The sequence below is a fragment of the Ceratotherium simum genome, chromosome 19, assembly GCF_057802395.1.
Source record: "Ceratotherium simum simum isolate JZ-2026a chromosome 19, ASM5780239v1, whole genome shotgun sequence".
NCBI classification, from domain to species: domain Eukaryota; kingdom Metazoa; phylum Chordata; class Mammalia; order Perissodactyla; family Rhinocerotidae; genus Ceratotherium; species Ceratotherium simum.
Window position 1 is genome coordinate 55103346 of NC_141918.1, and position 13622 is coordinate 55116967.

The window sequence follows — 13622 nt, forward strand, 5'->3', positions numbered from 1 at the left end:
ATAGGGCAAAGGCTTTGTTTCAGACCCTTAACTAACCTGTATTAACTTCATAGTTCAGAATGGAATCAAACCAGGTAGAGAGAAGGGAAATCATAAGAATCAACTATTCACTGCTGAAGAGCGAGTTAGCTCACATTCTTTGGGACTGAAGGGTGGGAAGTCGGCAGAATCTGCCTTTAGGATCCTTCCAGTGTGGGTCACTACCCTTCATGCCCAACACACAATCCCAAGGGCTCAGACCCCGGGCCGTGCCCACCAGCCGTGCTGGGCCTTGTGGCCTGGGCCCCCGTGCCCCTAGTTCTCATTCTCTCGGGACCACACTCTCAAGCGTCCATGCAGTAAACTGCTAAAGGCGTATGAAGTAATTATCGCTTTAGTGAAGTCATGCCTAAGATCGTTAAGCACATCATACTGTGGAAATTTTAGGCACTTTAGTGGGGGAATATTTCTGGTGCGGGAAGAACTTCTATTGCTCCTTAAAACACTCTACCATTTCCATCTAGATTTAAAGCAAGTCTTTTTTTTCCTTGCAGTTCCCTCCAATTAAAACCAAACACAGAACTTCACCTCTTACTTACTTACTTACTAAGCTATGGCCCTGACATGCCCCAGTTCACGTTTCTCATCAGTTCCCACAGACCTCAGGCAGCTTAATGCGTTCACAGTGCTGAAGACCTCCGCAAGGCCGGGGGGGAAGGGGGCCCCCAAAAAGGTCAGCCGAAAATTAAGGAAATCAGAGCAAGTTAGAATGATATGCTTACAATCACCAAGGGTCAAACCTAATCCACAAAAGAGTCATAAAGTCATCCTGAGGAAAAACGGACAAAATTAATCTAGCTACAAAGATTTGAGTGGAATATAGACATATTAAAATAGGTACGTTGGAATTATGAGATTATGGGTTGTCCATTTTTTTCCAAATTGTCTTTAATATTGTTATGTTGTTTTTACAATTAAACTGATTCCTCCACCTGAAAAAGGGAAGAGGGGGAGGTGTTATAAAAAATAGGACCCAGGAAGAATCCAGAGCAGATGAAGCTACAGAATTGCTGGGGGGTGGGGGAGGGGAGCAATATAACAGAAATGCTGCCTCGGCCTCTCTGGATCAGGATCAGGAGGCTCTGCAGAGGTGATATGAAGGGAATAGACTCTGACCAAAATCCTGACTCCGGGAACCAGCGTGTTAAGCTCCAGCTAGAATGCAATTTGCCCACCAGCTGTCAGAGACATTGTGAACCTCCACAGAAAAGCATTCACGTTGTAAGCACACAACCTGGATTTGCAAGACAGACCTGATTTCAGAGCTTCTGTCCTGTTGTTGTCATGAGAACACACTTATTTTGTCAGATCATATGTCCTGATTTTCAGCTCAGGAAAATGTGGTTACCATAGATACCTGTTTTTACACTGAGATGGGGATGCGTGCATAGGAAAATCTCGTGGTTGCTACACAGGTGCACCAATAACAAGGAGAAAGTGACGGTGATTCTCACACAACCCTTAGTGTAGAGATCTTTCCTGTCTCTGCTCGTCGTCTCCCAGCTCCAGGTTCGGGGCCTGGAGGTGTGGTGTACAGGCCTAGCTCGTATTGTTACGTTGTTTTTACAATTAAAATTGGAAAAATCTGAATAGTTAAATGGAATCTAATGGGAGCTGCAGCTTTAGCTTCCTGGACAAGGATTTTTCCGGGGGGTTCCTAAGTAATGCAGCTATTTCCTCTGTCCTGACTCCCCTGGGACTGAAAGCATCCTCCCTCTTTTTCCTGTCCCAGTCCATGGGGAGAATGCCTGAGTGCCGTCTCTGGTTTAGACCTGGTTTTCTGTCTGGTGATTCATATTTACCCAAGTGGAACGGGGACTTACTATCTCCCCTGCCCCCGTCCCTCCCTCTCACCATCAAACTCCTCATTTTAAAGAAGAAGATATAAATCAAATGATATCTAATTGGTGAAATCGACAGAAGGATGAGGAGAGAGTGGCTTTCATTCAACCCTGTTTGCTCCGAGGCCACCATTTGGCCCCACCCCACCCCACCCCTCCAGAACGACAATATCCGGGTTGAGTCAGTCCATCCTCAAGGGGCAGAGAGAGGTTGGCACAACTCGATGGCACCAGTGGGACAGGTTCCCAAACTAATTGTACAGAAGCTGTCCTTCGCTTGAAATAGCTTCAGCGTGTCTATTCAGACTTTAAAATGGCTTTCCTGTCTACTCTAAGAGGTCTTTACATCTGACCAGCAGAAATGTGGAGGTGCAATTCCAGAGTCACTTCAGGAAGAAAAGGAGTTGATTTTTAAGTATTGGATTTTAAAATATTGGATTTGTAATTTTTTTTTATGTTCAAGGTAAATTTGATAAGTATTCACACCTTAAACTTCAGAATAGTATAATTTTGCAAACTACCTTTTTAGATATCTAATCTCTTTTAAGGTGAAAGATATTAGAAATTAGATATGGAGATTGTGAAGGAGGTGAAGAAAATTCAAGAATGAAATCCTTACTTGCTGACTCCACGTATAACCTCATCGAAATGTAGACATAAAGTCGCTGGCTTAACTTTCTTCCTCAGGTTCAGGTTACATAAAGTGATCTTATAATATTTAAATCATGTTCACATAAGATGACGTAACGCAGAAATGTGCAATAACGTCTTGCTTTGCTGCGTCCTTTGCCCATCTCTAGAGGGTCCTCAAAGGTCAGGTATCTGCTGTCTGTCCAATAAAGGACAATCACATCAAGCCTCATATGGCACACACCTGTAAACATACAGGGTAGTTGCTGGAAGAGTTTCTTACATTGAAAAGCACTTGCCTTTTCTCCCCACACCTACATTTCAAGGAAATACAATAAACCCAAGTATGTCCAAGTTTGTGGTGATTCCAATAATTCCAGCCTAGACCCAAAGTTATCTTTGCTTTAACAAATCATGTTTAATACAGAAAGCATATTAACAGTGAAACATGCTTAGAAAGCAAGAAGTCTAAAATAATGGCGAGAACAGACATGCAAACAAAGTAGTCTAATATCAATAATCTCATCCAGTCATTAAAGCAGACTTTCATGCAGGTAAAAATCCATATTGAAGATCAAGGAACTTTTATTTACCTACACTTAGCTATCTAACATAACAGGAAGTAAGACAAAACTATGGAACGAAAATCCTGAGAGAATATCCTATGGGGTCAATGTAGGAACCCTTCAGAGGGTCTGAGTCAGTGACACACCCCTCCCTGATGTCATTTGCCCTTCCCCCTCCCCCACCCACCCTCCTTCATTCTAGCACCGACTGTTTTTTTACTTTTTTGTTTATATGTCTTTCTCCCTCCTCAAAGAATAACGGGCAATGTTTATTGTTTCTTATGTGTCAGGAGCTTCCTAAGCGTGCTACGTGGGTTAAGTCATTTCATTGTCCTAACAACCCTGTGGATTTGGTACTCTTCTTAGCTCCTGTTTGAAAAGGAGGAAACTGAGGCACAGTGAGGTTAAATGCTAAGACCAAGGTGACATATCTTACGCTCCCAAGCTGAGGGTGGGGACCCCATCTTGTTTGCCTTCATGTCCCCAGGCCGAGTGCGTGGTGGCCCCAGCCGTGTGTGGGGAGGAGCAGTGGTTTTTACCATCCTTGCGGTGATGAGTTTGGCCTTCCTGTTCTAGGTTTCATGACCTACATCGTGGAGCCACTCTTCCGGGAGTGGGCCCGCTTCACCGGACACAGCGCCCTGTCGGAGAACATGCTCGGCCATCTTGCACACAACAAAGCCCAGTGGAAGAGCCTGTTGCCCAAGCCGCACAGAGGCAGCGGCGGTGGGGGGGGCGGGGGCAGCCCGGACCTCGCAGGCCAAGGGACTGAGAAGGAGGAGCAGACTGTGACCACAGGTGACACCCCCTAGTGCCAGCCAGGCCTGCCCCCGGCTCTGCACACTGAGACTGGGAACCTCCTCGAGCAGAGGCCCCCTGGGAGGGGAGAAGCCCTGAGGGGTTCTTGCCATGAACCCAGCCACTCTCTGGGTCTCCTCCTGGGCCCTTTGGAATGCCGCCCTCCTCATACCTACCTGCCTCCCTCCTTTGTCCAAGTGTACAGAAGCCATTCGCCACCTCAGTCGCCACCTCAGCATTAGCTGCCGATTGAGCAAGTCCATCCAGTGACGTGGGAGCTGACCCCAGGGGCAGGCTCGCCCCACCAGGAGGAGATCAGGGAGTAGGAGAGGGGTGCTGCTGCCGTGTCCCCCACGGCCTGGGTCACACCGGGTCACCGCGGGACGGGCAGCAGCCCTCAGGCCAGATCGTCCTAGCGTCTGCCGTCTGACTGCTGATCTGCGTGACGAAAACACCAGCATATTTGGAACTCCAAGGATATTGGTCTTAAGTGCAAGAGCACAATGAGAGTGTGAGAGAAAGTACCTTCTATTTTAATAATAATTATTATTAAAAAAAATAATAAATCTTTTTAACTTTTCTATTGTATGCACTAGACAATGGATCTAAAACTCTGGACTAAGGTTACTCGGTGTACCCAAACCTGAACAGGGGGTTCATTGTTTTGTTACTGACTTTATGCCACTTTGGGGCAGAGCTCTGGCATCTTCTCAGTTCCAGAAACCCCGTTTCCCACCCGATCCGAGGGAAGGTGCTGTACAGTCCATTCCTTTGCACCGTTAGCCAATCTGTCTTTTACCAATAACTCAGATTCAGTGACATGTTTCTATTCACACATGTACATTTTCTGTAAATACCAGGCGCTACTGAGTCCCGTGCCGAAATACGTGAGTATTGTGGGATCGCTACCTGTATCAACAATGGCACTGTGAACAGATACTGTTAGTTTTAATACAAGAGAATGCATCTGTAAATATGGTATAGAGTTTATTAATATACGATTGTTTGCAGATAAAGGCCTTAACTTTAAACATCTTTCATCTTCTGAAAGCTGCCCAACTTTAAATCCTCACAGATTGTCCTTCTGAGCTGCCTTCCCATGTCCATCTTTCTGCTTTCCAGCTAAGGTCACAAACCAAAACTGAATAAAGTCTTTCTTTGAGGAAATATTTTGGAAACTTCACATGCATTCCGCTTGAGACCATAGTGTTTAACCTATGGCACCAAGCAGCGTTTCCTCAGACTAATGAGACCCTGCAGCCAGCTGGAACTCCCTTTTCAACACAGCGACGTTGCACACGGTTCTGACGAGTCAGCTGATAAGCTCGTGTTTGTGTGACTCTTGTCATCCAACGTGGCAGTGTGTCAACCTCGCAGGAGACGTAGCAGGTCTCACAAACCTTCTGTGACCGTGTCATCTAACCGTCAGGGAGCTTCCTGTACCCCTACCCCACTTCCGTCTGCTATGGCTACAGTACCAAAGCACCTTTGGCTTATGGTTGGCGTGCATTTCTTTGGTGTTAATAGTAACTGGATTTTTCTTTTTCCTTAATTTCATGTGAACAACTACCCAAGTGTTTAGCTGAAGTTAACATTATTTAAGTGAAGAAGATATTTCAGTTTTCTGACAGAATTGGCCTTCCTGGCAGGTCGTTGTGGTCAATTATGGCTCCAGAGTCAACTTGGAATTTTGTTGTCGTTATTTCTGCAGACACTTGGCCATAAAATCAGTTTGTTACAGCATGCTCCAGTCGGCTAAACTCTGTGCATTCAACCTTTTCTTTAGAAGTTCTAGCATAACTAATGTTAGATGAAAATTGGCAATGCCCTTTCTTTTTACCTTAAACAATATGGTAGCGGGAGAATGATACTATGATCGTTTCTGGCACTGCCGAGCTGGTCTGCAAGCTGAGGGAACGGCAGCTAACTCTCACTTCCTAAGTGCACCTGTTTTTTTTCTCCTAACATACAAATGGAATGTTTGAAACTTGACAGGATTGTAATAAGTTCCTGTAGAGAGACTGAGGCTTGCAGAGTCAGGGTTTAGGGGAAATTTTGGAAAGTTGGTTATATTTTCATTAAAGTAGGAGACATTGTCAGATGGTACTAAAGAAAGTGTGAAAACCTCATGAAATGGATGGACAATAATTCGAAATCGTTGATGTGGGTAAGAAGGGAAGTTGTAAAAACTTAGCACTAACTTCGTTCTTGTTTTTCTGTAACAACTATGAACTGACACATGAATCTTTATTTCTTTAACACTCTGAAGCTCTACGCTCGGTGAGGCCCCAAAAGAATATGTTGAATGTATTCCTGCTTCCAAATCTCCCTTATTTTGGTTTGGTGATGCAGACACGGCTTTGGAGCTGTCTGTTTTTAATGTACATGAGACCAAACCACGGACAGCCATTCCTGGAGACGACACAGTGGAGATAAGACAGAAGATGCTAATGGGGCCTCTACCTTGAGTTTAGGAAATGGACTTGGTTTAAATTATATTTATATCATAACTTAAATAAAAAGATTGAGGTGTTTTTAGTAGTTCCAAGTTTATAGGACAAAAGTGTGTATGTTACAATTAGGTCTTGAAGAAGAGCTCACAGAGAAAACTACCAAATATCTGACGGTTAAGCCTATGAAGCAGCTACTAGCACAATAAAATCTGAAGTAAAATGAGACATGATGTATCAACTAGATGCATCTGTGTCCTTCTTTCAACCATCTGGAGATTTCTTGAGTTCTTCATTTTTTGGCAAAAAAAAAAAAAGAGAGAAAATGTGAAAACTTTTTCTTGCCTACTAGTGGCTCTCTTGCAATATTTCCGTAGGAGTCCAATTACTAGTTAAGACACAGCTGTTGGACCATCCATGGTCCACAGTCCTAGTCCATGAACCATCAATAGCTGACTGATCAAGTTTAATTCTTTCATTGCTTGAGAAGAAAGGAATCAAAGGGCTATTTTTGGTCAGCGAAAGGTAGAGTTAAAATCAAATTAAGAGAGAGAATAGAGATCACTGCCAGGCCTGACAGGCAAAGCCTGCTTTTCCTTGTTATAGCATCCGTGAGTAGTCAGAACCTTGTTCATGGAACTCGGACCTCCTCATATCGTCCTGCTGGGCTGAGTAAAACTCCCACTCTGTCTCTACCTGCTTAAGGCCTCTCTCAAAGGACGCGGAGCGTGTCCTGCACACCGTCTACAGACAGTGCTTCCTACAAAACACAGACTTGTTTTGTAACCTTTTCTCATGTTGATTCAGATCTGCTCACTGATTTGAAAGTTGATTATGAGCTTGTATTTCACTGTATTTCTTATGCTTTGTTCTTTTAAGCGAACCCTTAAAATTGTGTTGTTTTGTGTACACAGGTGAGATTTGGGGGAAAAAAAACCATCTTGTGACTTTTTGCTCAAAATGTGGCCTAAATATCCATTGGCATGTCTAGATAAACAATTAAAAATAAAGATAATTTCTTAAGAATATAACAATATGAAAATATCCTGATTCTCACCAGGTAACATGTTACCAGCCAACCAATGGGATTCAACAGAAAGGAGCCATTGCTCAGGAGAGAAAGCTTCAAGGGAAAGAGCACAGATGCAGATGTGGCCCCTGTGACTCATGCCTCCAGGGGCTGCAGAAATAGCCAGGTCCTTGAAGGCGCATATCCAGCTAGTCCCAAGTTAGGGAAAGAGGGCCACCATTCAGCTCTGCATTTCCCCTGAGTCCTGATGTTTTTCTGAGTCAATTTGTCAAACTCATACGTGAAGGGGAATGAGGTACAATGTTTTCGGTTGTGAAAACATGGCAGACTCAATTCAGGAATTACGTGTTCAAAACACGGTTTTGCATTTCAGGATTAGAAGCCACCAAGAACAATAGACTAGTTCAGGCAGGACAACTGAGTGTCCTAAATCCATCTGGAAATAAAGGAGAAAAAAAGACCCATGTTTCCCAGCAACGGCCTTGTATCTTCACATATTCTCCTCATATCCACTTGATTAAGATTCGTATTCAGGATGTCACTAATTCCTTAATGTCTCCCCAATGTCTGAATACAAAGCTGCTTTTTCATTTGTGGGCATGCTATATCATAAACTCACAATCAAAAGGGAGACCCCAGTGGTACTCCAAGTAAAGGTCAGACGTGACTTTCAAATGTACCCGGGAACCTAGCTGAAACGTTGTCACACAGGCCAAGCCCATGGGAGCAGTAGAATTTCAATCCAACAAATATTGGTTGAGGATCTACTATATACCAGAGGTTGTGCTAGATACTTGGGATATAAAAAGACCCAGGCCCTCGCAACCCATCATCCATTCATTTTAGTGCTTCTAATTCATCCTCTGGGATGAGAAAATTAGTCCTTAAAATATTGAAGTATTGTTACTTAAAATAAAAAAATAAAGTTACTTACAAAAAAAAAAAAAAGACCCAGGCCCTCTGGCAGCACTCAGACTTGTGTCAGAGACTGGCGTTCCCAGCGAACACTTCCAAGAGAATTCGTGAGAACATCTGTGAGGACTCAGATGCAGGTAAAGCTCCCTCCTGGGGTACAACCTGATGGAAAGCAGATAAGCTTCAGAGACAGAAGTGGGTCCCAATCTTGATTCTGTCACTAACTAACTCTGTGGCTTCAGGGAAGTTACCAAATCTCTATAAAATTATGTCTAGACAACATCTTTTACAGTATTGTTGTGGCAATTAGAAGAGATTGCAGACGGAAAGCACCAAGCAACTGTCTGGGACATGGCCAGGCATTCTGTAGGTGCAAGCTCTCTCCTCTTAAATTACAAGAAGCTTGGCAAACAGCCCTTCACACATGGGTAAGAATGGGAAGAATATATGGGGAAAAATATAGTAAAAAATGCTGGTGATTTTACGTTTGGAAGTCAAACTCATTTTTACCTTTTTTTTAACGGATGGGTTAATTTACGTACTTATTTATTGGCAAGGTTGGGTAAAAAGATTACCCCTTCAATCCATTGCTCCCATGAAATCTCTGCCTCAGCTATAGCCTACTTTTCTCTTCAGTCTCTATATTCTAGAGTGGAAGATAGGATATCTGTTGTTTGCAGTTCTGTCAGAAATTTCTGTGAAGGAAATAGCACTTAAAAACAAAATGAGAGTCATTTATCACCCTCATTCTGGCTGGTGATGGCTCTGGCCCTCTCTGGTCCTCAGTGTCAGGCCCTGAAAGGTGGGCTGGGCTTTCACAGGCTCTGCAGGAGCAGGCGTGGGTTGGTGCCTCCAGGATGCCGTGGTTTCACACTGCTCACACATTTACACACATGTTCTCAGCTAGTGCCTGCTGTGTGTCCTAGGCAGGTCAGAAAGCAGCGGCCCCCCTTAAGCTCCTGTCACAGAAGGGAGAAGGCCCAGTCCTGCCTCCATGGGAATGTGATGGACAGACTTGAGTAATGACTAAACAAGGAGCTTTTCACTATGAAACAGTCCATGGTGGGCTTCTTTCTTTTTTTTTTTCAGTTAAGCCAGAGAGATTATTAGAAAATATTTAAGTTTTAGCTGATACAGTTTGAAGATGCATGATTGTCTTGCTTAGTCATCTAAGCAAAGATGTATCTTGGATTCAGTTGCCTGAAATGCTTTAAATTCTAGTATCACAAGTGCTGATTTAATCTTCAGTCATTTTTTCCCTTTTAAGGAAGCAGTGTGGTCAAGCTTAAAAAGTGTGGGCTTTGGAGTAAGACAGACCAGAATTCAAATCCCTCATTATCACTTGCTGTTTAACCCTACTCAGTTAATTTAATCTCTCTGAGCCTCCATTTCCTCATGTATAACATGGGAGTAACACCCACGTGGTTTTGAGGCCAACATTAGGGACAGACATGAAACATACAGCATAGTTTTTAGCAGAAACGGGATACTCAACAAATGTAAATTCCTCCATCATCTAAAGAAAAAAGATCTATAACATGGGAATTGGGATTACATCTTTTACTTTCTCTGGGTTGCACAATTTTTGTGCAAAAGAAAACACAAGGCCCATTAATAGACTGAGCATGATTATATCTACAGGTGGCCAGCTTGATCATAAAATAATCCTCATAATATGGGCAAAAGACTGTAAGAAATGATTACAGAAAGAAGACAGTGCTCCTAGAGTACTAAGGATACACTGATAAGACCAAGAATAAATAAAGGACTGTCTTTTCTGATTTTAAAGTAAATACTCCTTAGCCCAGCTGAGAAAACCAGTCTGTTTTATCTAAGCCTTTCCTAGAGTTGATGATAATACAACCCTGGCTAGAGAGAAGTGTGAGTTACATAAAACTTAATAACCTGTCAGGTTTTCATGAATTCCACTCATATCCTACAAATCCTGTCCATAGAGGTTTCCAGAGGCCATTCCCCTAGTAACTTCATCAGATCCTTTCTGGCCACTGACAGCAGAGGCAGAGAAGTCCAGGGTAGTCTCTGCAAATAGATGACCCTAAAATAGATTCTGCTGTTCTGAACTAACATTTTCAAAATTGCTTAACAATGTGTGTGCCAAAAGATGTTTGTTATATATTCCCTGAAAAAAAAAAAAAATGGCTTCATAGCCAAATAATTTGGAGGAACAATGGATTAAAAGCACAGTTTTCTCTTCCTCATGCTTTTCAGAGCCCCCTATATGCCAGTGAGCGTCTCCAACAAGAAGGTATGGACGACTTCATTTGCTTGGGTCTAATTTTGGTTTCATATCGTGAAGCCTCCCTCAACAACACCAACTCAGAAGGATCTTCCCATTTCTCACGAAATCTCCCCATTCAGCATTGTGAGTGATTACTAGTCATGTGTCACCTTGGACACACACGTGTGTCCTGCTCGACCAGAGAACACCCCAACATGGCAGTTATCTGCCTGAGGTCATGGCTCGGTTTCACCACGTACTGGGTGTCTGTCTGATCTTGGGCAAGTTTCCAAACTCTTTGTGCCTCAGCTTCTTCATCAGTAAAATGATGATAAAAATATTACCTATTTCATAGAATTTCTGACGATTAAAAGAGTTCGTAAATGTAAAGCACATTGAACAGTTCCTGGCACATGGAAAGCACTCAATAAGTGTTGGCAGAAATCAACATCTTCTCCCTCACCCCCGCGTGCCCTCTGAAACCTGATCTGTAAGCTACTCGGTAACAGGAATAATTATCTTTTTTAATATATTCTCTTACAGTGTAGCACAGAAGGTATTGAATAAATACTTCTTAAATAAAATAACATATTTTTTATTAATACATTGAAATCATATCAGAATAATAGGTTAACATGTAAATCCAAACAAGTAAGTTCCAATTGTAACAATAAATGACCCAATAATTTGAATGTAGATGTTGTTTTTCGGGTATGCCAATTGCAATCTGGTAGACTTATGTTGTTTCTAGGAATGTGGTTTTGGAAGACAATAGGTTTTCTCCTCCCAGTTTATGAGCTTACTCTTCCAAGTGGTGAGAGTGAAGACAATTCCCCTGGAGTATTCAGTGTCCAAAGATCACTAGGTTTTGTTCCTATTCAACTGGAAAAGAAGCCTACAGAAGGACCACTAAGTGCCTTCCTTTGCAGGGCTAACAAAAATCCCCTATTGTAACATACAACCCAAGAAAAGACAGAGACAAATCCCGAACCTCGTCGTTAAAAAAGGAACATGGGAGGAACAGAAGAGTCTTCTAGATCATCCTCATTACTAGCACTTGAGATTACACATAACTGACTCCTGCTCTTCTTCCCAGGAAGCAATTCCCTGTGCATTTTTAAAGTTGTCAGCAAAGTAAGCCCAATGGACCAAAACACGGGGTCAGGTTTTGGGGTCATTTATTTTTCCCTACTTCCCACTGCTCTATTTCACTTGGATCTTTCCAACAGGAGAGTCAGACTCTACACTTCAATGGACTTTTCACATTTGGTCTTTCACACTTTCAGTGGACTTTCATCCACATTTGAAGAAAAATAACTTATAAGTGAAAACAAAACACTGACAGTGTCATATACTAGCATAAGGGAGAAGTGCATTCTATAATCACAGACAAACTTGCACGTGTTAACCTGACTGACTTGGAGAACAACAAAAAGTTCCCATAGATCTTTCAATACTCAGGTTATGTAACATGCCGTGAAATATGTCTTGGATGCTTCTACTGACTTTAATTATTAAAAATGTATTAATCATCCCACTAAAAGCTTATCAAAAAAAATATCCTTTTGCAACTGAAACTTTCTTTATCTTAAACTCTTTTGGGAAGCTTGAGATTTTTTTCACTCTGATCAACTGTTTCTTTTTTTAACAGCAGATTTCCAGTTCCTAAGCATGATTTAGGGAATGTCCAGCCCACAACGACCTACATGAGGGGCTGGCGGCCAGGCTCAGGCCATTCCTCACTGTGACTGTCCAGTCCCTGCACAGACCATGAAGCCCGGGTGCACCACTCCCAGCCTCTGAGCAGGACGAGTTGAGAATGGCCTTCCATGGGGCAGGAGGGCCACAGAAGGAGAGCTGTGCACCATGGCCTCCTCCTGAGCATTTGGGTACGAACGAGAGTCCTGGAAAACTGCCTTGGGATGGTGGGGGAGGGGAGGGAACCCGACTCAAATACTAAAACGTCTACTCATGTTAACAAGGTCTTATTTGGGCTAGCGAACAAGCCACGGAGCAAGCCATCACTGGACATGGTTATTCCTTCTTTGTCACATTTACAGCTAAGTGTTCCAGGGATACTTAATTTTTTTTACACACGGTTGGTTAAGGCTCTGACCAGATGTCAAGTATGTCATTAAACTTTACCCATATAAAGCAAACCACTTGTGAGAACTCATCTCTGAAGTTTACTTTCATTTCAGAAATAGTACTAATCCATCCTATTTTACAAATTTGTAGTGAGGATGAGGGCTAATGTGCATGGAGTGCCTTGCACAGTGTTTTGCATATTACTGACACTTAGTAAATAGTAGGTTTTATCGACCAAAACCAATGGCGGTGCTGTCTATGTTCCATTTGCTGCAAGAGATTATTCAACTCTTCTTCTAACTCAAATGAAACTGTCAATGGAGATAGGAGGCAAGGAGGGGAAATGACAAGGGGAGTAAGCTTATACAGATTTCTCCTTAACATGTGAAGGTAAATAAGCATTTAAAGAAGAATAACCAAGATGAAACAAAATTACTACTCCCCTTGTGCATTAGTGTCCTAGGGCTGCTGTCACAAACAACCACAAACTGGGTGGCTTAAAACAACAAAAGTTTATTCTCTCACAGTTCTGGAAGCCAGAAGTCTGAAACCAAGGCATCAGCAGAGCTGTGTTCCCTCCAAAATCTCTAGGGAAGAATCCTTTCTTGCCAATTCCAGCCCCTGGTGGTGCCCAGCAGTCCTTGGTATCCCTTGGGCTGTGACATCACTCCAATCTCTACCTACGTCCCAACATGGCCTTCTTCCCTGTGTGTCTGTATCTCTGTTTTCTGTTCTTATAAAGGAACAAGTCATAGGGTTAGAGTCCACCCTAATCCAATTTGACCTCATTTTAACTAATTACATCTACAAAGACCTTATTTCCAAATGAGGTCACATTCTGAGGTTCTGGGTGGACACGAATGTTGGGTTGGGGGGGCACTAGTGCACCTTGACGCTCCTCACTCTTCCACCCTACGCTTCAGCTCCCATCCATCGCCCCCCCCCGCGCCCCCCCACCCACACACCTTCCAGATTTCCCCTGAATGAAGCTATTGGGACAAATTGCCTCAGGTTTGAGAAACAGTT

The 13622-nt window shown here is 43.0% G+C and overlaps 1 protein-coding gene across 3 annotated transcripts in view; it reads left to right on the plus strand.

Moving 5' to 3' along the window:
* The window catches only part of PDE7B (phosphodiesterase 7B), a 295823-nt gene extending 291369 nt beyond the window's left edge, over nucleotides 1–4454 (plus strand). For all 3 annotated transcript variants that reach the window (XM_004422351.3, XM_087444159.1, XM_014781254.2), the window contains one exon: nucleotides 3653–4454. In XM_004422351.3, the coding sequence (XP_004422408.2) occupies nucleotides 3653–3888 (236 nt within the window). In that variant the 3' untranslated portion in view covers nucleotides 3889–4454. The remainder of the gene's footprint in view (nucleotides 1–3652) is intronic.
* Nucleotides 4455–13622: the final 9168 nt, after the last annotated feature.